Source organism: Echiichthys vipera, assembly GCF_963691815.1.
Source record: "Echiichthys vipera genome assembly, chromosome: 11".
Taxonomy (NCBI): domain Eukaryota; kingdom Metazoa; phylum Chordata; class Actinopteri; order Perciformes; family Trachinidae; genus Echiichthys; species Echiichthys vipera.
Window position 1 is genome coordinate 16877960 of NC_139836.1, and position 25559 is coordinate 16903518.

Genomic DNA, 25559 nt, shown 5'->3' on the forward strand with positions numbered 1-25559 from the left:
CTTGTTTTTTGTTATTGGACTCAGATGTGATGATTATTGATTTAAAAAAAATACTTATTTTTGATGTGAAGATGTTCTTTTAATCAGAAATAACCCCAACAAAATACAATCACACAAAACAGACCTTAAAAAACACCCAGGGGGAAACAGTTACTCAAGTGTGCTTTGGCAAATCGGTCCTCTGTAAATGATTTGAGTCACCAGCTCTCAAAGAAAACATGGTCCAAAACAGTTTATCTTGCCATGCAAAATGGACACGAGCTGTGCCGAACACAGTTTACTGAATTTTCTTATTGAAACAAAGTTTCAAGTAGAATGTGAGCAAGACATTGTGGCTGTTGTTTCCGCGTTAATAAAGGACAAGGACAATTCACAGTGTGACCTATTTGCCGGTTTTGTGTTTTCAGTTATTCATCCTTCCTTGGTAGAGCAGAGCTAATGTGGCAGATGGCAGGCTTGTTTGCAGGCTTGAAAAGAGAGATGACAGAAATTGTGACAATAGCAATGTATGTAATAGATACCCAGATAATATAAAGCACTGAGCTGGTGAATCAAACAGGCAACAGAAAGGGAAAATGGAGACAGGATAGCAGAGTGTTGACACCTCTGATAAGTTCATGTTTGTACCTAAAAGTACATTTTTCAAAGCTGTTCCATAACAGGCGAGCCATGGGCTTCAGATGTTTACCTTTTGATCCAACAAAAGCTACAAAGTAGTGTCTGGTATTTACACATGGACACAAAATCTGGACCGTGGGATCTGCATGTGTGATAAATTCATCAACTTAAAGGGATAGTTCTGAATTTTTGAAGTGGGTTTGTATAAGATAAGAGCAGCACACTGGAAACCATTTTCTTTATTAAATCTCCATCCAGCGGCTGGTTTGGTTCTGTTGACTTGTCCTTGCAGAATTTGTTTGCTTTGTCTTGAAATCTCTTATCTGGGGTCCTCTCTTGGAAGAACATAATGACAGAAAACTTCTCAAATTTGCTACTCACAAATATTTTAAAAAGTTTTGACAGGATTGTAAAATAAGAAGAAAAAGACTTTTGTATTAACTTAAGTTTCCCAGAAATGTTTTTAATCACAATTAAGAAAGCTGCAGACCAAGGAGCTACATGTAAAGATTCTTTAGATATTGATTACACTGTGCTGTTTTATGTTTTATGACGAATAATTTTGTTGGCTTTACTCATCATGTTTGTGTCTGTGCTTGTATATTTTTAGGTAGTGATTTCTGTAAAAGTTATTCTACGTATCCCTCCTTAGAATTATGAGAAACTCAATCTAATGTAAAGAGATAAAAAGCCTCTTAAAAGTTTTTTTAAACGTGATTTTTAATGGTACAATCACTGATAAAAAGAATTTTGCCCTCATTTTAGCAAACTGTATTTATTTTTCTATGTATTGACATTCTGTTTAGGTCCAACCCACCTGTACTATACTCATGATATATGGAGGAGTTGGTGGGGCTGCTGAGTCAGTTAATGTTAACACAGGTCACGCCATTACTTGTTTTTTGACATGTGACTCCCAGGGTCATTCTGGCCAGTTTATCGCAATGGTTCAGTATGTTCACATTAAAGAGATATTTAATGGCTATTTTCTGTTGTTGTGGGTACCTAGTCTACCAGAAAACTTATCAGATGCAATGAAAACCAATAAATAACCACATTTAGAGAAAACAATAACCTCTAAGTCATCCTTTTTTCCCCCCTGTTAAGTTGCTCTATTTTTTTGGTGAGTCATGTGCTTGTGAAGAGCCTCATCAAAGTTTATATTTCATTAATGGAAATATGCTGACCATTGACATTACATCATATTCTGGCGAAAAAGGACTCACTGGGCTTGATTATTATTATTATTTTTAGCTGCTGTGTCAGGGTTTCCTCTTTACGTACATATGATGCATTAGATACTTATTCTAGTGTGTGTTGTAGGTGGCAGTCTGCACGTCCGAGTTTGGAGAAGCAGGCAGGAGGACAGGTACGGAAGTTAAGCAAAGTCGTGCCTTGGACAGGGGCAAGGAGGATAGTTTTGTCAGTTCCTAAGCCTTTTAAACATCCAAGTCACACAACAACACAAACAAACAAACTGATCGAGGCAGCTTCAGTCCTCCCACTATAAACTTCGGTAAATTGGTGAAAATATTCTAAATAAAGCTTTGACTTGTTCCTTGAAATATGTATTAAATATATATTTAGCTGCTGTGCCGATCCACAGCAGTACTTTGCTTAGCTTTTGTGTTGGGCCTCTTGCCCGCTTCAACAAACTGAGGACATTATGACCACCATCTACTTGTAATACACTGACTATACGACTACAACCACTTAAGTATGGAGTATGGTGCTGTTGTTTTCAGGGTTGCTGTTTCTCTCCCCTTCTTCACATCTTGCACACTAATAAGTGTCACAGACTCATTGGCCGGTGGTTGACGACTTTGTGGCTTGGCGTGATGAGTCTCCATCTCCATCCATCTAAATGTTTCAAAAAACAAAAGACATGACGGGTCTTAAAGGTGCTTATATTGACCTCATGAGTAGCTACAAGTATTTGGGGAATTATTGACAACAGACTGTGTTTCAGATCACACGTTGATGACGCAGAAGGCGATGAACTCTTTTAACATTTCTTCTGAGATTACTTTATTTTTTACAGATGTTTAATTGAATCAATTTTAACATTTTGTATCATTGCATGGTGTGGAAATCTAAATCTGTCCAATAAGAACAGACTTGTAAGCCTTGTTAAAAAGGCCGGTAAAGTTTCATGGCGGAGTCAGGCCAAGCTCCTGGTAATTTATAACAGGCAGATCCTTAGTAGGGCTAATTCTCTATTGGACTGCTAGGGCCATCAACTCCTGGAAGTGTTTCAGCTTTTGTCCTCTGACGCAACTTCAGGGTACCTGTTGGGAGAACCAAGAGCTTCTGTGTCTCCTTTATTCCAAGTGACAATGATATGCCTCATAGCTAATAGCACTCTGACTGCACTCCTTGCTTATTTGCACATCTGCACATTTGCACACTTGAACATGCTTGTTGAAAATTCAGAATTTCCAATTCCCTGCTCGAGCGCTGTGATTTATGGTGTTGCCGTGTCATTGATGCTTTCTCAGTATTCAGTTCAGAACCCTTGAACCTCATTAAAGACAATCACAGAGCGGCAGTGCTGCATGGCTTTGACAGCCTTCACATGCCAAAGCCACTGGGTGTACGGGCTGTCTTGGAAGCAGATTAAAGGATCAGCCTGTAATTGACGACTTTGTGGTTGAGGTGAACCGAGGATGAGTGATCAGCAAGTGTATGTGCACCTGATGATCAAAACAAAAGATGAGGACAGACACGGGTTGGTATGCTCCTTCCGTTTCTCTTTGCATCAGTAGAGTTTCAAAATTCTTCTACTGTGTTCCTCTTCTTTGGAAATGAAGACAGGCGAGTTTCACAGAGCAGGCGGTGTCACCGAGCCGAGCAGATTGTGAACCAAGTTGGCAAACTAGAGTTCAAAAAGGATGAAAAGTGTTTTTTGTTTCACCAGAAGCAGGTTATAGGTAAGTATTAGCACTTTCTACATCTTGTACCAGTTTGGTTCTTCTTTCAGTCTGTAGAGCAATGGTTTAATTCTTGTTTAGGCTTGAGTTATATTATATATCTTCCTGTTGACAATAGTGATAACATGGGAAAACATAATTTCTTTCAATAACATCTGCTTAAATATTTATGAGGATTTCTTCTCCCCAACATTTAGATTTAGTTGTGTTCTCAAAACTCCCTTTTCCCAAGTGTATCCTCCTCAGCGATGTCCTGAATATTTGGGCTGGGCTGTGTCTTGTTTGGACACCACACCATTGCAGATGTGGGATGATTTATTTAGAGAGAGAGAGATTCATTTCCAGCTAAAATCATAAATAAACTTGGATAATTGTTGCTGACACATTCCAGAATTCAGGAGACAAAAGTGTGGAAAAAAATGCCATCTGTTGAAAGGTAACCCTACCAACAATTATTTGCTTCCTTCCCACCACTCTCACTCTGCTTTCCCACGTCACCCCCTCCCTCTCTCCTTGTTTCTCTCTCTAAGACCGTCCCTTTCTTCCCTCCTCCCGTCCTGTCCCGTCTCTCCCTCCCTCTCCTCTTAGTGCCAGTGTTCTCCAGGCGAGCGCACAGTCAGCTTCAACTTTTACAGCAGAGCATATCAGGTTTCTACAGGACCGTAGTCACACGCCCCTTACTGAATTACAGGAGATCAGAGCAGCGTGACTGTCCTTCACTGTGTGACCAAAGGAAGGTGAGTTGACTTAGACAAAACAGCCAAACGCTCACTCTGCTCTACCCTGTGTCTTCATTTTTTGTTGTCCTCTTCATTTCTATTCCTTCCTTATCTTTCCTGTTTTCACTTCAAACTCACTTTTTCCCTCAAACTGCTCAGACTGTTTGTTCTATAATATACAGTAAATATCCTCAGGCTGCCATGCTTTAGGTTAAAGAGGGCAATTGTGTTTTCTAATAATGGTAAAAAAAAAGTTTTCTCTGATATAAAAAAGCTTGCTTTAACTAAAACAGGAAGGACATGGCCAGTTATTTTACCCATGTACATTTATTTGCTTAAGAGAGCTACACCTACACAAAACATACAGCTGATGACACTGCGAATTGACTGATATTCAAATATATTACGGAAAGCAGAACCTGTTCTTACCCCCTTTGTTCCGGTTAATGTTTTGCTGTGTGCCACTCTGAGAGGTGAGCACAGGCTTGGACAAACAGAGGTGATGCAGGTAACAAAGGCGTATGCAGTTTTTCTGTGTTTACACTATGAACACAGCGCTAACACCACAGTCAGATATGTTGCATAAAGCCTTCCCATTTGTTTCCCAAAGATATTCTCTGTAACTTTTAAATGTCAGCACCTCCCGTACTCTGTGGCACAATCCAAAGTCTCCAGTGTAGGAGCATTAAATAGGAGCTTAAAGGGCAGTGTTTCTCTAAGTAGGCGTTGGCCTAACATTTACACTTCCCATTTACAAAATGGCATTGTTGCGTTTCTTCTGCAAAACATCAGTAGTTTTATGTTTTCTGTTGCCATATTCTAAAGAACAGCGCTCCGACCTCTTTCGCTGTGACTCAGTCTGTGGGTTTTCATCTCCAATCTCCAATTGTTCTTCTGCCTTGTACGAGTGTTTCATTGTATTCCGTCTTTATTGGTCTTGTTTCCAGACATATCAAGAAGACGGAGCTTGTGCCATGAGGTGATCACTCTTTTTTGTCCGGCAAAGTCTTTCCCCCACCCTGTGTCACCTGTAGACATGGGTTTATTATGTGAGAGCGTGAGGGGTTGGAGGTGGCAAGGCAACAATGGAGCATTCAGGGTTGTAGTAGGAGTGTTGCTGTTGGGGCTCAGCCTGGCCCAGTCTGTCCCGCCACAGAGCACCTGTCCGGCAGCTGCTGCCCCGCACAGCCTCACACAGCCCCAATATCTGGACACAGCAGAGGAGGATGGGGGCTTCATGGCACCTCTGGTCCAGTCCTTCCTCCACACAGTTCAGCCTAACCCATTTCCTCAAGGTCAGTATCATCTTTATTACTCACTGATCAAACATCTTGAATATCTGATGTCATGTTCTGATGCACAGTCTACTTCCTCGTAGCTCACCTTACCCAGTTGCAATTCAAATAATATTGAAATCATTCAAGCCAAAATTTCCCTTCAGAGAGGAATAAAGTTTTAACCCTTTCACCTCCTCTAAAGCTATTAAACTGAAAGATGACATCATTGGTTAATCAGTATGTAACACTCTGTGTGTGTGCACCTGTGGTCTTTTGTCCGTCCCTGTAAGGTGCTGTAATCTCTCTATAAAACCCCATCTATTACTTCCTGCTTGGTATTGATTTCAAAAAGGGAATAAATGGACACAAAAGCAGGTTTAACAACCTTCTGCCCAGTTCAAAGTCATCGTTTTCAGTGTTCATTATGTTGGTTATTGATAGCGCGGGTGGATTTCAACCAATAGCCACTCAATGACGCATAAAGAAGACACTTCAAAATCTTTCCTGTGAACCTGTAGGCGTCAGCAGTTGTTTAAACACACTGTTCTGCCATCGCACCATGATAAGGCAATGGTTTGATGGCTTATAGTAAACTGCGGTTTCTGATTTACAATAAATCACTAAACCTGAGATCATAAATGTTAGAATGGAAATGACAAATGTTTCTGCTCTGAAACAGAACCTCAAACAGAAGGCTTGATATGAAATTATTCATAAAAGTAAAGCATTTTTAAGTCAAACAGGCTCAAACTGAAAAGCAATGAGGTGAAATCCACATTTCCAGGACATTTATACCTGACTGCGATCTGATGTGACACAAACAGATGGTGAGAACTTCACATTTAGCTTGTGTGAACTAGCATTTGAATAATACGTCTCGCGGCTGGGTTTTGTGAATAATATCCACAATAACAGGGTTCAGTGGGACCATGAACCAAAGGCTCTGTATTGTGTTGTTTTGTGTCTAATCTATCCTGAACAATGTCCTGGTTTCTTAGTAACCACAGGATGGAGGTGTCAGATATCCACTTTTACAATGCAAGAGATTAAAATGTCTGTATGGGGCACAGGACACATCGTCCTCACGGTCTGGCTTTTGTACGTGAATAACTGGGACAGAGACTGTCAGAGTTGCATAGCAATTAGCTATCCCTGGCCTTCTGAAGTTATTTATAAATAAAACAACAACAACAAAGTCACAAGAAACTTTTTTTTCCCCCTCCGACTTCTTTTTAGATCTGATCCTGAGAATAGCCAAGGATTCTGACCAAATGCAGTTGAATCAAGAACTCATCAAAGAAGTAAGTGGGTGTACAGGAGTTTTATTCTTGTCATATTCTTTTAGCCTTTGCTGTTGTGAACTTAAATACGTGGGAAAAAAACAGGCACACCCTCCTCAGAGCCCTTCAAGCTGGTAATCTGAGAATGTTTAACGTGAAAACAGCCCCTTATGTGTATTTATCCCAGTAAACCGAACTCACTGAGACTCTCTCATCCGCTCTGGTTATGGACTGTCACCACTGTAAAGTGAAACAACTTTCTCACACTGTTTGACGTCACGACACACCACAAAGATGATATGCTGCCGTGTGTGTTTTGTGTCCAGGCTCTGGTGTATGAAGTAGGTTTCCTGGTGTGTGCAGCCATCGGCATCCTGTACATCGTTCTGATGCCCATAGTTGGTTTGTCCTTGGCGTGCTGTCGCTGCTGTGGCAACTGTGGTGGGAAGATGTACCAGGAGCAGACATCCTCCGTTCACTGTCGCAGAAGAACTCTCTACTGGATTGGATTTGTCACCACAGTCATTATCCTGTGAGTGTGTGTGTGTGTGTGTGTGTGTGTGTGTGTGTGTGTGTGTGTGTGTGTGTGTGTGTACTCATACTCGTTTTTTGAACAGCATAATGATGTGTTATAGCATTGAATAAAGACAGCTTGAATGTGCATGCCTCACTGTCAGTGTGTATCTCCTATAGTAAATGTTCATGACACAAATTAAATTGTTTGTGTGTGTGTGTGTGTGTGTGTGTGTGTGTGTGTGTGTGTGTGTGTGTGTGTGTGTGTTTGTAGTGCTGGGAATATATGCATGTTCAAAAGTAACGAAGAAGTCAAAGCCAGTGTGGACCAGAGCCAAGTGGAACTCAACAAAATTATAGACAACATCCAGTCCTTCCTAACAGTTGTGCCTCAGGTAAGAGAAAAAACCTCTTGTTGACTGAAAAGCATGGTATGAATATGGAAATATACAAAGGCTAAAGGTGTGACTGGCAGCATTTATCATATTAGTCACATTAAGTCCTGCACCTCTGCCATCAATGTGTTGCTCTGAGTCTACAGCTTTTGTGTGAGATGCAAACAGACCCCCCAAATTCCCAGAGTCAGTCCACTGATTAAGGACCAGCTCTGCACTCTGCTGTGTCAATACACTTATCTCAAGATACAGGGGAGTGGGAAAAAGGTTGGGGTAGAGTTCTGTTTGTTCTTCTTCATTTGCAAAAGCTGTTATGCATGACTGGCTCATGTAATCAGTCATTGACACACATTTTGCTGTAGTTTAACCCTTATCTTACGTGCACGCTTTTGAAATAGTTGTTTTTTCCCTCTGCCTGTCTCCAGCAAGTCGACCATGTGGTGAATGAGAGCTACAGAACCGTAGAGGAGGTTACTAGGAACCTAGATGGTAAGAACAGAACAGGGAACTGATGATGTAAAAATAAGAGGAAGCACTTTTGTTCCCTTAATACAGTGTCTTTTCCCAACACGCCGTTAACCGCCTCACACCTGTCTGTCTGTACGAATTAGCCATTGGACCTGAGCTGGGAACAGAGATCAAGGAGCGATTCAGGGGAACCCTGGACCCAGCCCTGAGCTCAGTTAGACTGTTGGATCTAGGTATGTAGTACCTGCATGCTTTGTCACGTTTCAGTCTGAGCATGTAAGTGCTTGTGTGCATACTTTACAGCGGATCAGTAATAACATAGGCCTGGGTCCTGCTCACAAGTGCATTGTGTTTTCCATTTCTTACACTTTCTTACACTTACAAGTCTTGAACGAAGATTTAAAATAATACTTCATCAAGTATCCCCTTGTGTTTAAACTTCACAGCTTTCCCTTTTGTGATCTTTGTATAACAAAAAAGAAGAAAGAAAGAAGAGAAAAGTGAAAATACAAGTAGAGAAATAACCAGACCAGTGATCTATCTCCCCATGGCTGGATTACTTAGGCTACTGGGCACAAGACTGTTACACATAAATAATAAGCAAATTAAAAAAACCAACCTGTCCAATACTTATCAATAATGAGCAAAACAGTAATGTATTGTAGAAGAGTCAAAGAGATAAATCAAAGCAGGGATCACATTTTTTTTTGCTCCTCCTGATAGAAGTTAATCAATATCGAGAGTCCGACATTACTTTGGCTACAGAGAGCTCAAAATATCAAAATAAGTAAGCATTTGAACCCATATCAAAGGCATCCTTGGATAAAACAGATATTCATTTTAAGTTGAATTAACTTCCAGGTTAGAAAAGTATTTTTTTTAAATCACTATCCCTTGAAACAGACAGCTGAAAATGAATAAATTCATGGAAAGTGCTCATCCACTGGCTTTTGTAATTGAGTGCGGAGATTTGTAGAATAAAGTTATGTCTTCTTTGGTTGCAGTACTTCTGCCTTTTCCAAGATGACAAATTGAATGCTGATACATCATCAACCGACATTCTTCATTCATCTTGACCGCACGTCCACTCTTGACTAACACTGAGTAGGCTCAGTATAGCAATATGGAAAATATTTCAAATGCTTTACTAGAAGCAGCTGGATAAAATCTCCCTTTATAATCAATTTCCTGTTGTTCTCTTACACTGCTCAGTTTTTATTAGGGCTTCAATTCATTTCAACTTTAAATTGCTTTTGAATTGAAAAGCCAGGAATAACACTGAAAAGGCCAGAGATGACTGTCTTATGATTATGATTTTGTGCATACTCTGACTCTGTTTATGTATTTGTGTGAGCAGAGACCGTAAACACCACTCTTCAACTGAACGAGCTGAACTCATTTCTGAACCAACTGCAGTCCGGCGTGGACCGTCTCCAGGCCAACGTCACTGCTATTAAAAGTAGCATCAATCAGACTTTGTCCGATCGGAACTGCTTTAAATGTGTCCAACTGCAGCCTGAGCTACAGAAAATAACTCTGGATACCCCCATCACTGTAAGTAATGATTTTGTGTAACCTAGTATGAAGAAAGGCAAATTCGGTTTGACTCCCTAGATGACTGTGTAAGTGCAGACTAAGGATCAGCACTGTTGATGATCTTCACAAGACATCATCATGAAGCAAACAGGAAGAATCATTTATGCAATCAAACTAGCTCTGACGCAGACTGAGACAGTGTGACACATGATGATAGCTCTTCATTTTTGGCTTTGTCTGAACAGCTGATTTTTTTTCTCCCATCTGTTCTTCTCTATCCCTCCTACACTTCGCTAACTCTGACACATACACACACTCCTCTCCGCCCCTCCCCTTCCCCTCCTCTCCTCTCCTCTCCTCTCCTCTCCTCTCCTCTCCTCTCCTCTCCTCTCCTCTCCTCTCCTGTCCTCTCCTCTCCTCTCCTCTCCTCTCCTCTCCTGTCCTCTCCTCTTCTCTCCTCCCCTCCCCCTCCTCTCCTCCTCTCCTCTCCTCTCCTCTCCTCTCTTCCCCTCTCTTCTACTCTCCTATAGTATTTTAGGGAGTGTACAGTATTATATATTCATCTCCAACTTCATCATGACAACCATTCATTATTCTTTAGTGTCAGCCTATTTTTGGACCTCTATGAAAACTTTGAAATGCCCATTTTGCTGAAGTCTGCTGCCCCCCTCTGTTGGTTTAAAGTATAACATGTCATTTCATGTGATTGCTGGTTACAATGGTTGCATGTGTGTCACTGGTTGTCCTCTGCAGATCCCCAGCTTGGATGAATTACAGTCTGCAGTGGATGAAGTTAACAAAGCAGATCTAAAATCCAAAATCAAGGAGGTCAGTGGCTTCCTTGTTGATAATGTGGATAACCACCAATCTTTATAAAGAAAAGCCTGCCTTGTTTAAAAAATCTGAGGGAAGAGTGTGGACAAGTTTTAACCGAAGATAATTACACACATTGCAGTTAATGTCCACGGGCACTGCAATTAATTTATCTGGGTGTGTGGGTCCATAAAAAATAACATTCTGATTAACAGCGGATGGGTCGCGGATTTGTGAAATAATACATCATTGAGGGAATATATTAATTACGTTCTATAAATGTAACAGAAGGCAGAGTTGCTGTCCTCTGCTGCAACAGACAGATAGACAAGAAAGATATAAAAGAGCTTCACAGAAAGACACAATTCAACTTCAACATATATATATGTATATTATTTTATATTGTGAAAATGAATGCACTGCCTTTCAGGTGGAGGACTATTTCAACAGCATCCCGCAGAGGGTGACCAATGACACCAAGGATGTAGTTCAAAGTGAGTGAGCACATTTACTGTCACAAAGCTCCCTTTCAAAAATGTGTTTCTTGATCAACTTATTGAGTTTTAAGATTATTTAAAAAGAAATATGTGTGTGTGTGGTTTATTTTAGCCAGCAAGCAGCTGCTGGGAAACATCAAAACAAAGATCTACAAGGTCACTGATGACATCCCTTTATCTGCTCTGACCAATGTGTCGAAGAGTCTAAACCAGCTGCGGAGAGAAATCAACAGGGTCACGCCACAGGTTGAACACGCCGAACATATCAGGTAAAAAGTCTGGATGTGCAATCGCACGTGGTCAGTGCAAGAAAAAGACAAAAATCAGTCATCATGTGTGTACATTTCTTTAGATGGGGAGTGTGTGTGGCCCTGTCCTGCGTGGTCCTTCTGGTGGTGGTGTGTAACCTCCTGGGTTTGTGCCTGGGCCCTCTGGGTCTGAGGCCAAAAGCAGATCCCACAAAGCGCTCCTGTACGGCAGATTGCGGAGGGACCTTCCTAATGATGTGAGTGCTGCGTTTTAATGTCGGTTTCATTATATGCTCTTATCCAGAGGGGAAACATCCATCTGTTCAAACTGTTTCACCTCCTGAGCTCTTGTTTGACCTCTGATTTGTTTGTGTGTACTGCAGGGGTGCAGGTTTGAGCTTCCTCTTTTCCTGGCTGTTCATGATAGCGGTGCTGCTGCTGTTCCTGCTGGGCGGGAATGTTTACACTCTGCTCTGTCGTCCCTGGAACAACGGAGAACTGCTAAAGGTAGCGATAAAACAAACATACAATACACCACAGATGTTGTGTTAGATATCTGTGTTAACATTATTGCCTCCTCTCGCCACAGCTCATTGATACTCCAGGTTTAATTCCAGGGTTTGAGATAGGTCCAACTTTGGGATTGAAAACTAACATCAACATCTCTGATATCTATAGGTATGTGATGCCAATTCATCTCTCACTCTACACGAGCATCCGTACACACAGGCTTGTCTCTGTGTAGTTTAGTTCCATTTGCTGTCTTGTGACATTTGTAACACACCTGTCCATCCCAGAAAAATACATTTTGTTTGTTTTCTATTGGGTTTTTGCATTATTATACATTTTTGTTGGGTCTAAAGTTCGCACAATTCATTAAGCACTCTAAATATGTAAATGTGTATAAGCAAGTCTAAAAGAATCAGGCGCTAAAATGGAGCATTTTAGACAGAGGGTGGATACAGGTTCAGCGATCAGACAGACAGTATGAAACAAAATAATGTCAGTCTTTTGAATATTAAGGCATGTTAACATGTTTTAGTAGAAACACATAATACAAGCATGAACCTGAGAATGAGCTTAATCTGTCCTCTTGAATGTTTACAGAGACTGTGAGGAAAACCAGCCTCTGTGGACAACACTCCACTTGTATGAGCTCATTAACCTTCAAGACCTGCTCAATGTATCTAAAGTGAGTTTCCTGACAGTCCTTTTCAATTGTTCAAAAAAAATAATTCTGCAAACCTACATTAACTTTATTAAACGCATTGAAATATGTCTATCGGACACACACAGTACACAGAGGAGATCCAGCAGCACTTTGACAATGCAGACATCACTCTGTCCACCATCACTCTCCTGAGCCCTGAAGATAAAAACCAGCTCATCAGCTTCTCCAACAAGGCTACAAATCTGAACACCACGGCTGTCATACAGCAGGTAGGCATGTCTCATGGGCTAGCATGTATCTTTGCGTGGGATTTACCGTCATTACACGTATTCATGTGTAACGCGTCATCGTGATCCAGTGTTCCTTGGTTGTCTCTCATAGATGAACAACATTTCCAGCATAAATCTGAACACAACAGCAGATAAACTGGACGTGCTTGCTGCTGCCCAAGTGAGTCATGAGACATTAGTGTAACACAAGCTCTGTTGATATTTTACACTCTACGCTCTGCTTTTCTGTAATATAAATATGTCACATGATTCCTAACACTGAATACCATTTTTTTCTTATGCTTGGGTTTTTTTCTCCATATCAATCATTTGCTTGTTTCCAGCCAAACGCTGATGTTCGAAAAGAGCTCCAAAATGAGGCAAGGGACCTGAGACAGATCCAGACCGACATAGAAATAACCATCCCCCCACAACTGGTGAGTAGCCTACCCCGTCACATATTGGCCATCCATCCAAATTTAAACAGACATCTAATGCTTTTGCCCTCAGGAAAACCTGAACTCGACCATCAAGAGCCTCGGATCCATTGCGGAAAAAATCAGTGTGAGTGCACTGACTAACACCTGGAACTGCCAAGAATGTACGTCACCCTCCTCTCTTCCTGTGGCTCATTCTCTCCTCTCTGGCTCTTCCAGGGTACAGTGGGGGAGGTGCTGAGCAATGTGGAAGCAGCACAAGATTTCCTCAACACAAATACGACACAGATCGTCAAGACCGTGAGTAGTGCCACGAGTCACATGAGTTGAAGAAAAAGTGCCCCATGTGGTCTGTTTAATGCCTGTGGTCGGTCATTCATTTAGCCAGCGGGGGCGAGGGGGAGGTGTGCTGCTTGAAGTTGAAACAATGTGGTTGTTGGTTGCACTTACACAGCACATGGATTACATTTAGTGCCCACTTGAATTTGTATTCAATTGTAGTTATGCAAGCTTTTGAAATTTTTTTAAGCAAGTTCGTTAAGCGTAGCTCGTTTGAGGGGAAGCAGGGATCCAAGATGGAATCTTGTGTCATGGAAACTTTGCTGGTAGGATCCTGACAAAAAGAAAGACAATCTAACATATTACAACATTACAATTCTTTGGTGGTTCATTTAAAGTATAAATACACCTCAGACTGTCCTCTACCATGTAAACCCCCTCTGTGATCTGCTAGCCAGCCTCAGGGTCAATTATGGCATTCAAAAGGTCTGTTATTTCTGAATAGCAGATCGCTGCTATGGACACAGTTCTGATCAGTGACTCAGTTCATCAAAGATCATTGATGTCATTCAGTTGTTGCATCATAACTGTACCGAAGTCCTGATTGCCAGGCACAATGTCTAAAAACGATCTGTGTGCATTTCACAGTATTTATATTTACCTTGACCTGCTTTACAAAAAGATCAAAAAGACAAATATGTATTATTTGTTGTATTATAGAAAAGAAAAAGAAATGACTCAGTAGTTTCCTAAAACAACTGGGCAATGTAATTGTAGTTGCAAAAGCGGGCCAAACAGCAGTACAAGAATACATTTGTTAGGGGCTAATTTAAGATGCGGCTTAATGGACATCTGCTGCTCTAGTGAGTATTTACTGCCCCGGGAGTGTGTATGTGGGATTGACTCAAAAATAAATGACAGTGCGTGTGTGTTCAAGGTAATGAAGTGCAGCAGTGTGGCTCATTTATGTGGTTGTAATAGCTTTATGGCAACAATGAAGCTCTATTACAACGAGGAATAAGATGTGTCAGAACTTTGCTGCACAGAAAATGCTCGTTAGTTGGATTAATTGTTGTTGGTTTGTGGTCTTTTCCCTGGGTTTTGTTGACAGTTAGAGAAATAGAAATATCACCAGACTTACCCATTAATCCCCAAAGCAATTTTAGTCAAAAGCAACTGGACTTGGTTATTTGTCGAGGAAGACGTTTCCCCTCTCATCCAAGAGGCTTCATCAGTTCATGTACGCATCTGACCAGGCTGGGACTGGTCCGACCAGAATATTATAATGAGAAAATCCAAAGGCTTATTAATGTTTTAATGCACTATGTTAAGCACTTTGAATTGCCTCTGTGCATGAAATGTGCTACATATATGACCAAATTGCCTCGCCTCGCATAATCATACTGTTATTGTGGTTATTTGCGGGTTACTACTGACGATTTACCCCCAGAATTCCACATGCTGAGATGTCCTCATGACCTTCCACTGTAAAGCTGGGAGAAAATGTGTGGAATTTACCCCCCCCCCCCCTTTCTCTCTCTCTCTCTCTCTCTCTCTCTCTCTCTCTCTCTCTCTCTCTCTCTCTCTCTCTCTCTCTCTCTCTCTCTCTCTCTCTCTCTCTCTCTCTCTCTCTCTCTCTCTCTCTCTCTCTCTCACTCTCTCTCTCTCTCTCTCTCTCTCTCTCTCTCTCTCACACGACCCTAGGAAAGTAAAACATTTTTGGACTGTCAGCTGAGTTACTTCATTGTTTATGCTGACTGGGCCAATCTCACGGTAAAGTTTGTTTACATTTTTACATTTCTAACATCCAAGGTGTGTTCCCGATGTTTGTATGTTTGTACTGTTCCTGATCTTTGCATTCTCTGTCAGATCACACAGCAGGTGGGCCGCTGTGGGCCGGTGGCGGGAGCTGTGGACTCTGTTGAGATTATCCTCTGCTCAAACGTGGTGGAGTCTCTGGTGAGGATCACGTGTTGTTAAGTCCACTCACAGCTACACATCATCAAAAGACAAATGGCCATTTTTTTTTATTGTCTGCCAAAATTGTTTGTCCCTCTTTAGAATGCGTTCTGGTTCAGTCTGGGCTGGTGCATGATATTCTTCATCCCCAGCATCATCTTTTCTATCAAACTAGCCAAGTATTACAGAAGAATGACATACTCTGATGTCTATGAGTAAGTAGCACACACAAAGAGAATATACACTACAAACATGCATCTAATCACATGACTGTTCTGGGCTGCCTTTAACCGCTGTCTCTATTTCCAGAAACCACTTAATTATGAACCACATCCCGCGGGCCCAGATGAAAATCACCTGAGAGGACGGCATGTGTAGGGTACAGCTTTAAAAAAAAGAGACAGCAGGCACAATTGTGGCATCTCTTGACAAACTAAAGACATGTGACGTGGCACATTGTCACTATGGTGAAAAGTCTCAAACTGAAAATAGATAAATAAATTGTGAGGTTACCTACTTATTTCCAATTTTCACCGTAGAGTCACTGGAGAAGCAAAGTGACGTCGGTGGTTACACAGCACCTTTGAATTGACCTCAGGGGGACACAAGGCATAAGGGAATCTGCAGGGATCGTTTCAAACATTTCAGAGATTACAGAATTATATGATTTATCTGTATTACATAAATGTTTTTGTAAGTATTTAAAGTATGAACTGAGCTGCTGATGGATTCTGAGAAACTATGCTTTACATATTTCAAACTGCCAAGCAGATTTTTGTTGAGAGTTGATTACATTTACACCTTTATATACAGTGATGTATGTGTGCAGTGCTCTCAGAGAACGCAGCAGCGTGTTACTGTGCCAACGGGCTTTTTTATAATGTATGTATAACGTTTTATAATATATGATTCCAATGCGAAACACTTTTGAATTAAATTGCACTAATTCTGAAAAATCAAAGCACATTCTTTTGTATGAATCATGAAATGAATACACTTTTTTATGTGACTATAACTGATGTCACTGCAATTTTCAAACTATCCAATGTCTTTTGTTGCCATTTTGGCCTGCAAATGTGCTTTTGTACATGTTGATTTATGTGATTCATGATTCGATAATGATGATTTTTGTACTTTGTACTGATTTGTACTCAAAAGCTTATTGTGTTTTATCTCTCTGTTACACAGCACTTTATATGGTCTGTTTGCTCAATGTGATAAAAAGGTTGTGAACATTTCTGCCAGCTGTTGTGAAAACTACTGTAAGTAAAAATTGATCTGATCAACAAATGAGTCTGCTGTGCATTTTTCGAGTGGAATCTCAGAGATCATTCGGTCTAATTTCCCTCAAACCATGAAAAATGCTTTTCACAGTGCACATTTGTGGCCCAGTATACCCCTTGGTGGTACTTGAACCTTCACACAACATTTTGTCAGAAATTAAGTTTAACAACCCTGCCATTGTACTGTTACAAATAGAGTGTCTGTACAGTCCCACAAATAGTTAAAAGCGAGTTATGAATTAGTATGGTCGTAACAGATGGCGTGTCTTTGTGATCACGATTACTGTCATGCATCTTTGTCCATGCAAACAGATAAGTGGCCCACTCGTGACACTGTGTAGATGAATTAACATATGACAAGATGAAATTTGTGTGAGCTAAACATTGTTAACATTGAACTATTGAATGCTGTTTCCCTGTGTTGATTAGATAATGATCAAATAATAGCAGACGTTCTTTGTGGTAATAAGTTATATAGCATCTGGACTGAGGACTTGAAAAGCCCCAGTGTCCTGGTGACTACACTGAAGTAAAACACAGCAACAGCAAATGTGGTGTTTTTTCTTAAATGAAGCCGCCATCTTCTAAGCCAAATGGAAACAGGTTTTCAACAATGCAAATCCATTTTTGAGTTTATTCCCGCAGGCTTCTCTTTGGCAACTGCAGCAACATCACTTATGCAAAGTGGTTGTTCACATAAATGAGGAATTCAACCCTTCAGCCAATCAGCATACAAATGAAATCACAGCCTTTGAGGGAAAAGCACAAATTTAAAATCAACCTAATGATCCATAGGCTCATTTACAGTCCACTGTAAAAAACAACATTCTTTTTTTTCATATTGTTTTTTTGAATGTATTCACCCTCTGTCTGAAACACATGTTTTAGCGTCTCCCTCTTTAAGACCCCCTCCCAAAAAAGCCCAGTCTGCTCCTGATCGGTCAGTATTTCCAAGTCTTCCGCACATGCACTCTTGATGTCTCTGCACCGTCATTGAAGTGACTCAAGTCAATGTTTCCATGACTTGCAAGTTGACAGAAAATAAGTGACTTAGACTCAACTTGGACTTCGAAGTTTCAGACTTGTGACTTGACCTCAGATATGACAACTCGAATGACTTATCAGTGTGTTTTAAAAATGTTAAACAACGTCAATGTTGTCTTTACATGTGTCTTCGTAACGTTACACGGTGTCTGAGGGCTGATGTTAGCTAATGTTAGCCACATACAAACTGTTCCCTCACAACTCCGTAGCTAGCTCACACTAGCCCGATAAGGATAATTGATTACTAATCAACCCAATGGTCAGAACAAAGGGCTGGCATTTTGATTGAAAATTAATAAAAACATCAATAGGCTCAAGGTTTTTTGTTCCGTCAGTATTTCACTGTTTAAAGGTGTTGTGGAGGCGATATTTTTTTGATTGGGAAATTAAGAAATAAATACACATTTATTAAATTGTTATTTGTTTATTGTTTGATAAAATGTATTTATCTGAATATCAATAATAATAATATTACAACCTGTTCAGTACTTATTGATCAATGATGATTATAACCCTTAATAAAGACCAGATACGGCAGCTAAGTAACTTGACTTGAGATAACCTGTGACTTGGCACTTGAGACTTGGGCCAATTCACTTGAGTCACATGTCTGCATAATGTAGTAGTGACATCACAACGATAAGAAAGTCCTGACGCCTATTTTAAAGGCACAGGTTCTGAAAACGGGCTGTGTGCATTTCTCTGTGGACTGAGCGTTGTGACATTTTCACAGTATTTAAAGCACCTCAACCTGCTTTAGAATCAAAGAAAGCCTTTTACTAGATGAAACCTTTAAATCTATTCACAGCATTAACTGTAAGGTGTCAAAAGAATCGCCACCCTCAAAAGTATTTTAAGACTTCAGTTTTGCCTAGGCGATTCTGACTTGAGGGCCACATTAATACAAACAATGGAAATGTCTTTAAGGCAGTTATCTGCATTAATAATCTCCTCTTACATACCTGGACACTTATCTTCTTGTTTTGTGCAATAACTTTATCCACCACTTAAGTGCAATACTTTAATCTTACTGCTCATTTCTGTCATATACAGTCATACATATTTTATCTTATACATTTCCTCTACCTTTAACTTATCCGATTTTATTTTCAGTGAATTTATTGTACCTGTATTCTTACATTTACTTCATATGTATTTAACTAAGAGTTTATTGTTTACTGTTTTTTTTTATACTTTCTGTATTTATTTAGCTAAGAGTTTATTGGTTATCTTGTACTGTATTTTTAATACCTCCCTTGTGTTTTTGTAAGCTGCTGGAAATTTTATTTCCTTGCGGGAGTCATCCCAAAGGGATCAATGAGAGGTCGAAGTCTAAGTCTATGTCTTCCATTGATGCATTCATTAGTGCGGTTCTGTAGCGTATAGTCAGCTGTTCAGAGACGAGCAGAGGATTTATAATTTATTATTGTTTACAGGATGTCATCTATAATTAGAACAAGTGAATCAATGCCTTTACAGCATCACCGTGACTCAGAACCTTGTAATACGAGAGGCTGGATAGAGAGAAAGAAAGAAAGAAATGTGACTCAAAGTGAAAAAGAAAAAAGAGGGAGAAAACTAGAGAGGTTGGCTGAGGGATGTTAGGTATCAGGTTGACTGTTTCTGCAGTCTGCTGCTGTTTTGTTGGCCTCTGGGAAGAGTCAGCCTCTTATCACCCTCTGCCTCTTACACTGAGGATCTACATCTCTACGTTTATTCCATTCCTGTGATCATATACCCTCACACCTGCACGTGGAACCTGCCTATTTGCTGCGAGAGCCAGTAGTCACACATGCACTCAGGTTCCTACCTCTGCTTTTGTCGTTTTCAGAGTTGGTTAAGAGAAGCTTAATGGGTAACGACTGAACATTCCTCTTATAGGCCCTGACCATGGAAACGTTTGAGTGCATTTACACACTCAAATGTTTCCACTAGATCACACACACACACACACACACTGCAGCTGTAAGTGGATTTGTCCATGGAGGGGATATGGTGAAACTCAGAAATGGGGGCAGTGGATCATGTGAATGAATAATAATGTCCAGGACATAACTTAGCTTTTATAACAGCAGACTTTTTTCAGGTTAGACTGAATTATCTGTGAATAACTGAATAAATAAACCTTAAAAAAGGTATATTGGCCCTTGACATGTCAGTGGTTTGGGACTGAATAGCATGCAAAGTGTCAGCTAGGCCTGTTGTTGTGCAGTAGTGTGAATGAAATATGCTGATAGAGCCGATCAAACCAGAACTACAGCAATCTGAGGACAGAGATGTGGCAGGTAGGTGTGACAATGTGTGTTTGGAAGTACCATAAAAAGTAGCAAAACTGACACATACATGTTGTTGATTCCTCTTTCCTGTCCCAAGCATCAGGAAGGGACATAACACACTATATTGCAAATTAAAAAGCAGCAGTAAAATCCAAAACTCATTCCAAACAACATTAAATATTTCAAGCTTCACATTTGTTGCAGAACAAAATCTCGGGACAGCAAACAGAAGTTTTATCTTAAGTTTAATAGCATACAGCATCAGTTCATAAATACTTGTATACAATTTCTTTTTTTTTCTTTCAAATAATGCTTTAAGGACAGCACCGCCAAAACTAAAGATTGTAGATGTCGAGCAAATGCAGAAGGGATTCCTATTTATTAACCGAAACCAGAAGCAAAGGTTAAGGGGAATTAATATTCAACATCTGAGCCGTCATGACATCTGGCTGAGGAAGTCAGGGAGTTCCCAGTGACTCTCCGATGGGCTGAAACACGTCTCATGGCACTGAACTGAAATCCGTTGCACTGAATTTTTCACGCTTGTTTAAGTGGGCAGAGCTTGGAATGACACCGTTAATACAACAATCAGAGTCAGCAGGTTTCATATTAAAGTCAAAATGTCATTAACAAAAAAAAAAGCCTTTGACTGTAGAGGCCAAAGGCTGGTTTTCTCTAATGTACCTCAAGTTGTTTCTCCAGAACACAAGAGAAGGTGGGGAGACGCAGCAGGAATGTGACACTATTCTGTAAATGAAGAGCAGCACTGTGAGAGGCACTCGGATTGTTCTACAGCAATTTTGGAGTCTGACTGTCACTCAACACTTTAAGAAATGTCACAAGAGTTTCTCTGTCCGCAATTCACCTATGGCTGGTTCTTACATTACTAGATATTCAACCATAGCTAAAAAAAACAACATTTTGTCCTGGAGGGCTCCACATTTACATTCAAAGAAACACTTTCCTTGATTAAAACAAGATCTACATATGTTAATGTCAATGTTAACAAAAGGCATCAAAGACAATAGGCACTTAAATAGCTTTTCGTTTATAACACAATACTGACTGGGGTGATATAAAAGTGCGATCAGTTCCAGAGCATGGAGAAAACTAACAGGACCAAGAAGACAGAGGGCCTAACATCTCTAATAACATTACCCTCACTGAGTCCATGAAGGAAGACGTACATGACCTTATGGGAGCAGCAGGACGCCTATGTTAGTCACAGTGTGCTCGATCCACACACCAGTCCTAACGCAATTACATCTGAAATCGAATTTAAAGTTAAACTGTGAGTCACTTTTACTGGGTATTACGCCTGGAATGTCCCGTGAGTTGTGCTGCGAGGGAGTGGAGACGACAAGATGGAGTCTAGAGAGACGAATGGATGACAGGAATTGGAAGAAAAAAAATGGAAGCAGAAGCTGGAGAGGCAGACTGTTTTTTTGGGGCTGGTTTACAGAGTTTAGATGGTCTGGTTCAGCCCATCGAAACCAGGTTAATGTTTAAGCACTTTTTATTTTTAAGTGCAATACTAGAAGCCGGTAAAGGAACCTTGGACCCTACTCTCTAAACCACCCCAAACTTAAAACAAACATTGAAACACAAAGGCCAGCTTGTCTCAGTAGATTACCCGCTGCATGAACACACTTTGACATCAACAACTGAAAGGCAGCTATTACTTTGGCTACAATTCATGGAAATCAGCTACTTTGAAGACACAGAACATTCTACACACAGATATGGTAAACCCCAAAAATGGGAGTTAGAGGCCTTGTTTTCGACTGAGCAGATAAACACAGAGTGTGTTAACACATTATATTATCATCCAGTGATGGTATTCTGATGAAGGCCAAGCTTTTTCAATGCACATTCACATCCACATGCAGTTAAGGCTTAAGAGATAAATAACATTGCAGACACAGTATATACACATTAAGACTTAAAATAACCTGCAGTATTTACACTGGTAAGATCTTCAGTAGTCATTTCATAGTAGTCATACTTCATACTAATCTTTTTAAAAATGCAAATATCGCAATTAACTGTGTTACACTGATGATACCTGTAACATTATTTTCTTTTCATTTGATTGTCAACACATGCTTCTTCAGTTTGGTCAGGTTATGTGTGGAATGTTTTTTTTTTTTTTGTTCTTCCGTTTTGTTTGCGTTTGTTTATTTCTATGGAAGTCAGACTGCGTTAGCAGGCAGTGCCACCCTGGCTCTCGCGGTGGTTGAGTTTGTGCAGGACTGCTGTTCAGACGTTTCTGCGAGAGAACCTGGGGAGTTGTTGTAGTCGTGAGACGTGTCTGTGCTAAGATCCGTGACGGTCCTGGGCTGCTCTGTGGGCTGGCGGGGGGGTGTGGGAGGGGGGAATGATGGCGACTGGAGGATGTCTGCGTAGCGCTGGCTGGGCTTGGTCTCCCTCTGAAGGACTTTTCTCAGCAGAGGTTTCAACAGCCCGATGGTCAACTGGCTGCTGTGGGAGTCTGCAAAGGGAGCAGGGGATGATGAGGTTGTGCTAGTCATGGAGAAGGAGGAGGAGGAGGAGGATGGGGGGGTGTTAGGGGAGGGGAGGTTTTTCAGCACTAAGTTGAGAATAGTGGTGACAGTGAGGTCCTCGGGGCACAGTGCCCACAGCATGTCCAAATAGGGGTCCAGGTCTCTGTGCTGAGCCACCTCGCACAGCAGAGTAGTGAAAATCTCCTTGTTGAGCAGTGGACTCTGTTTGCAGAACTTCTGGGCCACCTGGGTGACCCGTTCCCACTGCTGCTTGGCCATGAGGATCCTCAGTGCCTGCAGGATGGCATTAGGCCGCCCACTGACCAGCAGTAGCTCCACCTCCAAGTCCTGCCGCTGGTCTCTGTCTGGGGCCAGGGTGGACAAGATGCACAGCGCTCGTTTGTAGAGCGGCACGTTATTCCCCCCGCCCTCACCTCCCCTTCCACCGGAGAAGCCCCAGGAGGAAGAGGCCAGGCTGAGGCCCAGGCTGGCTGAGCCCTGCTGCTGCTGGGCGAGCTCGAGGAACCTGGGCAACCAGCTGGGCTGGAAGTGGAATATTGAGTTGCAGAGGAGCTCAAACACAGGCAGGGCAGCTGTGGAAGTGGGGCTTGTAGGCTTGGCTTTGCAGTTGGCGGTGCGATCCCCTTTGAGGCTATGATTGTGTGTTGGCCCGCCGTTTGTCAAGGGGAGGCAGGACGGGGTGCTGGGTGTCATGGCAGGACTGAGGACAGTTTTCCACACGTCTGGGGGAGCCCTGCTAGACAGAGAGCCCTCCCTGTTGTAGTGCAGCTGAAGGGCGGCCTGCACTGCTCTCCACACCTGGCAGGGGAAGATGCTGAAGATGGAGTTGAGGTAAAGCAGGGCCTCTTTATCCAGGTCTGAGGATGACAGCAGCCTGGCTACTTCTTTCTCAACCAGACTCTCACACACTGCCTCCACCTCTTTAACATTCCCCCTCACTAAATTCCCCTTCACCTCCTCCAGAGAGACCAGAGCCTTGAGCTCAGCCTCCAGAGAGCCCATTAGCTGTTCTTGCCCTGCTGTGCATCCACCCCCTCCGTTCTGGGACGGCTCTGCTCCTTTCTCCCTCAACCCTGTGCTGAGGTAGTTCCTGAGGATGGAGGCTAAAGAGGTGGGAGCCTGGAACCTACCTCCTTTTTTCAGCGTGTCCACAGTGAGCTGGGTGCTGCTCAGGCTCCTCTGCTGGTAGTATTTACAGGCCTCCTCGAAGACGGCCTCTACCAGGAGGGCTCCACGGTGAATACTGTCCACTGTGCTGAGACCAGAGGGCTTCAGCCTAGAGTTGCAATCTGTGGAGCCTGTCTCCCTGTTCACAACTACAAAAAGTCCAGTTTCTGAGAGCAGGTGAGGCGCACGTCTTTCAGCCCGATTTACATACAATAACCCCTCTTTCTTCAGAGTTATCTTTTCCAGCTCTCTGCCACAGTTCAGGTCAATTAGATGCAGGTTCTGCCCTATCAGCAGCGCTACAGTGTTCTGGTACATGCCAAGGCTTGTGTGAGTACCAGACTTGAATGAACAGTTGTCTGCCAGTTTGTATACCTGCCGCAGTGTCCCATCTTTCTGCAGAAGACACACCCACCCTGTGCTGAGCAGCAGCAGCAGGTCTCCACAAGCTGTTGGAGAGAAGTCATAGATCTCAGGCGGTTCGAGGGTTGATAAATAACCTAAACAGTCCATCACCAACCTCTTTAAGTCAGACTCCTGAGCCGAAAGTTTTTTTAAGGGGGTGCTTTTACATGTGGTGCTGACCGTGAAGGAGTCACGGCGAGGGGACCAGGAGAGAAAACATTTGGAGATGCTCAACAGTGGCTTGGCTTTAGTGTCAGGGAGAAGATGCACATATTCACCTGAGCTGACCACAGTGAATTTAGGATTGTTGTGGAGGGCGATTTTCACTCCTCCAAGGCTGACAGCCCCTTCCTCCACCTCGAAGTCACGTCTGCAAACACAGTATCTCAGCTTATTCTTTGTGGAGCTGAGAGCAGGGGTGCTCTCTGAGGGCGGCCTCTCCTCACACCAGATGATAAGATTGGATGAGGCACACACAGACACCACTCTTGCTCGGGGGCTGTTGCACAGATCGGATATTTGCAGGAGATGCCAGCCAGCTCTGCACTCCTGGAATTTCCAAAACTCAGCTTTTCCATTCTCATAAACCACTGCCACAGCTACTGTGTCTGTGCTGCTGGTGCTGCTGTTATGATAACCCAAATATAAAACATCCACAATGGGCACCACGGCTCGTGTCAAACGCAAATCCAGCTTCTTCTGGGTCTGGGCCAGCTGGGGTCTTTCATACTTGTCAAAAGTCACAAGACCGATCTTAGGCTTGCCGAGGATGACATGAACGTGACGTCCATCTGGGCTCAGGCGAACGTTTGACAGACTGCTTTTGAGCTCGTTGTTAGTCAGTTTAAAGAGCTCAATCAGATCTTTACCACCACTATAGTCCCCGAAATCTGACAGTTGCTCCAACACTAACCGCGCCATAACTCCCTGTTTCCAGCCTGGGCAGCGGCACGGAGCTTGTAATAAATCTGACCTCGGGATCCGGAGAGACTAACCGAAAGGCATCCCGTTAGGTCCTGTGAGAGGCTTCATCCCGTCCTCAACGTCCGTGCGGAAGGATACATCCTCCGACAGCCTTCAACCCCGGTAACCCCGGTAACCCCGGTAACTCCATGACGACAGACGAAAGCGGAGCCAAACTGTTTGTTAGCTGACAGTTAGCCGCTTTTTAAAGTTTTAAAACCAAACGGGGAAAGGCACTGTAGTCATTTCGATGCTATGCCGCTATGCTAGCACTCCCCCTGACATCACGAGATAGTTAATTTCCGGATACCCGACGATGTTTTTGCATAAAAAGGAGGAGCCGAATGACGACATGAAGCTTAACAAAGATTGTGTAGAGGCGCAAGAGAAGAGCAACAGCCACTGCACGATGGTCTTCGGTCAGCTATGTCGTCCCATTGGTAAATCAAGTTTATAGACATTCAGAGTTAAACATCATTTCATCTTT

General features: G+C 42.1%; 2 protein-coding genes across 2 annotated transcripts; one reads left to right on the top strand and one right to left on the bottom strand.

Annotated features, from left to right (window-relative positions):
- The first annotated feature begins 4159 nt into the window (after nucleotides 1-4159).
- Nucleotides 4160-16688, top strand: prom2 (prominin 2). The gene is made up of 24 exons (XM_083923147.1): nucleotides 4160-4285; nucleotides 5215-5562; nucleotides 6781-6845; nucleotides 7151-7356; nucleotides 7612-7732; nucleotides 8158-8221; nucleotides 8344-8433; nucleotides 9558-9754; nucleotides 10490-10564; nucleotides 10980-11043; nucleotides 11159-11315; nucleotides 11399-11551; nucleotides 11678-11801; nucleotides 11884-11972; nucleotides 12402-12486; nucleotides 12591-12734; nucleotides 12847-12915; nucleotides 13079-13171; nucleotides 13245-13298; nucleotides 13391-13471; nucleotides 15155-15223; nucleotides 15320-15409; nucleotides 15512-15624; nucleotides 15719-16688. The coding sequence occupies exons 2-24, from the start codon at nucleotides 5304-5306 to the stop codon at nucleotides 15768-15770; spliced, it is 2514 nt and encodes an 837-aa protein (XP_083779273.1). The 5' UTR covers nucleotides 4160-4285; nucleotides 5215-5303; the 3' UTR covers nucleotides 15771-16688.
- A 4018-nt stretch (nucleotides 16689-20706) lies between these two features.
- hps6 (HPS6 biogenesis of lysosomal organelles complex 2 subunit 3) lies at nucleotides 20707-25258 on the bottom strand. The gene has a single exon (XM_083922450.1). The coding sequence runs from the start codon at nucleotides 25028-25030 to the stop codon at nucleotides 22205-22207; it is 2826 nt and encodes a 941-aa protein (XP_083778576.1). The 5' UTR covers nucleotides 25031-25258; the 3' UTR covers nucleotides 20707-22204.
- Between the last annotated feature and the right edge of the window lie 301 nt (nucleotides 25259-25559).

Bases quoted from the DNA above. Each gene is read 5' to 3' on its own strand.
- prom2 (XM_083923147.1), top strand. From the start codon at position 5,304: ATGGGTTTATTATGTGAGAGCGTGAGGGGTTGGAGGTGGCAAGGCAAC. The intron at 11,316-11,398 runs GTAAAAAGTCTG...ACATTTCTTTAG, and splicing joins GAACACGCCGAACATATCAG to ATGGGGAGTGTGTGTGGCCC. The intron at 13,172-13,244 runs GTGAGTAGCCTA...TTTTGCCCTCAG, and splicing joins TAACCATCCCCCCACAACTG to GAAAACCTGAACTCGACCAT.
- hps6 (XM_083922450.1), bottom strand. From the start codon at position 25,030: ATGGCGCGGTTAGTGTTGGAGCAACTGTCAGATTTCGGGGACTATAGT.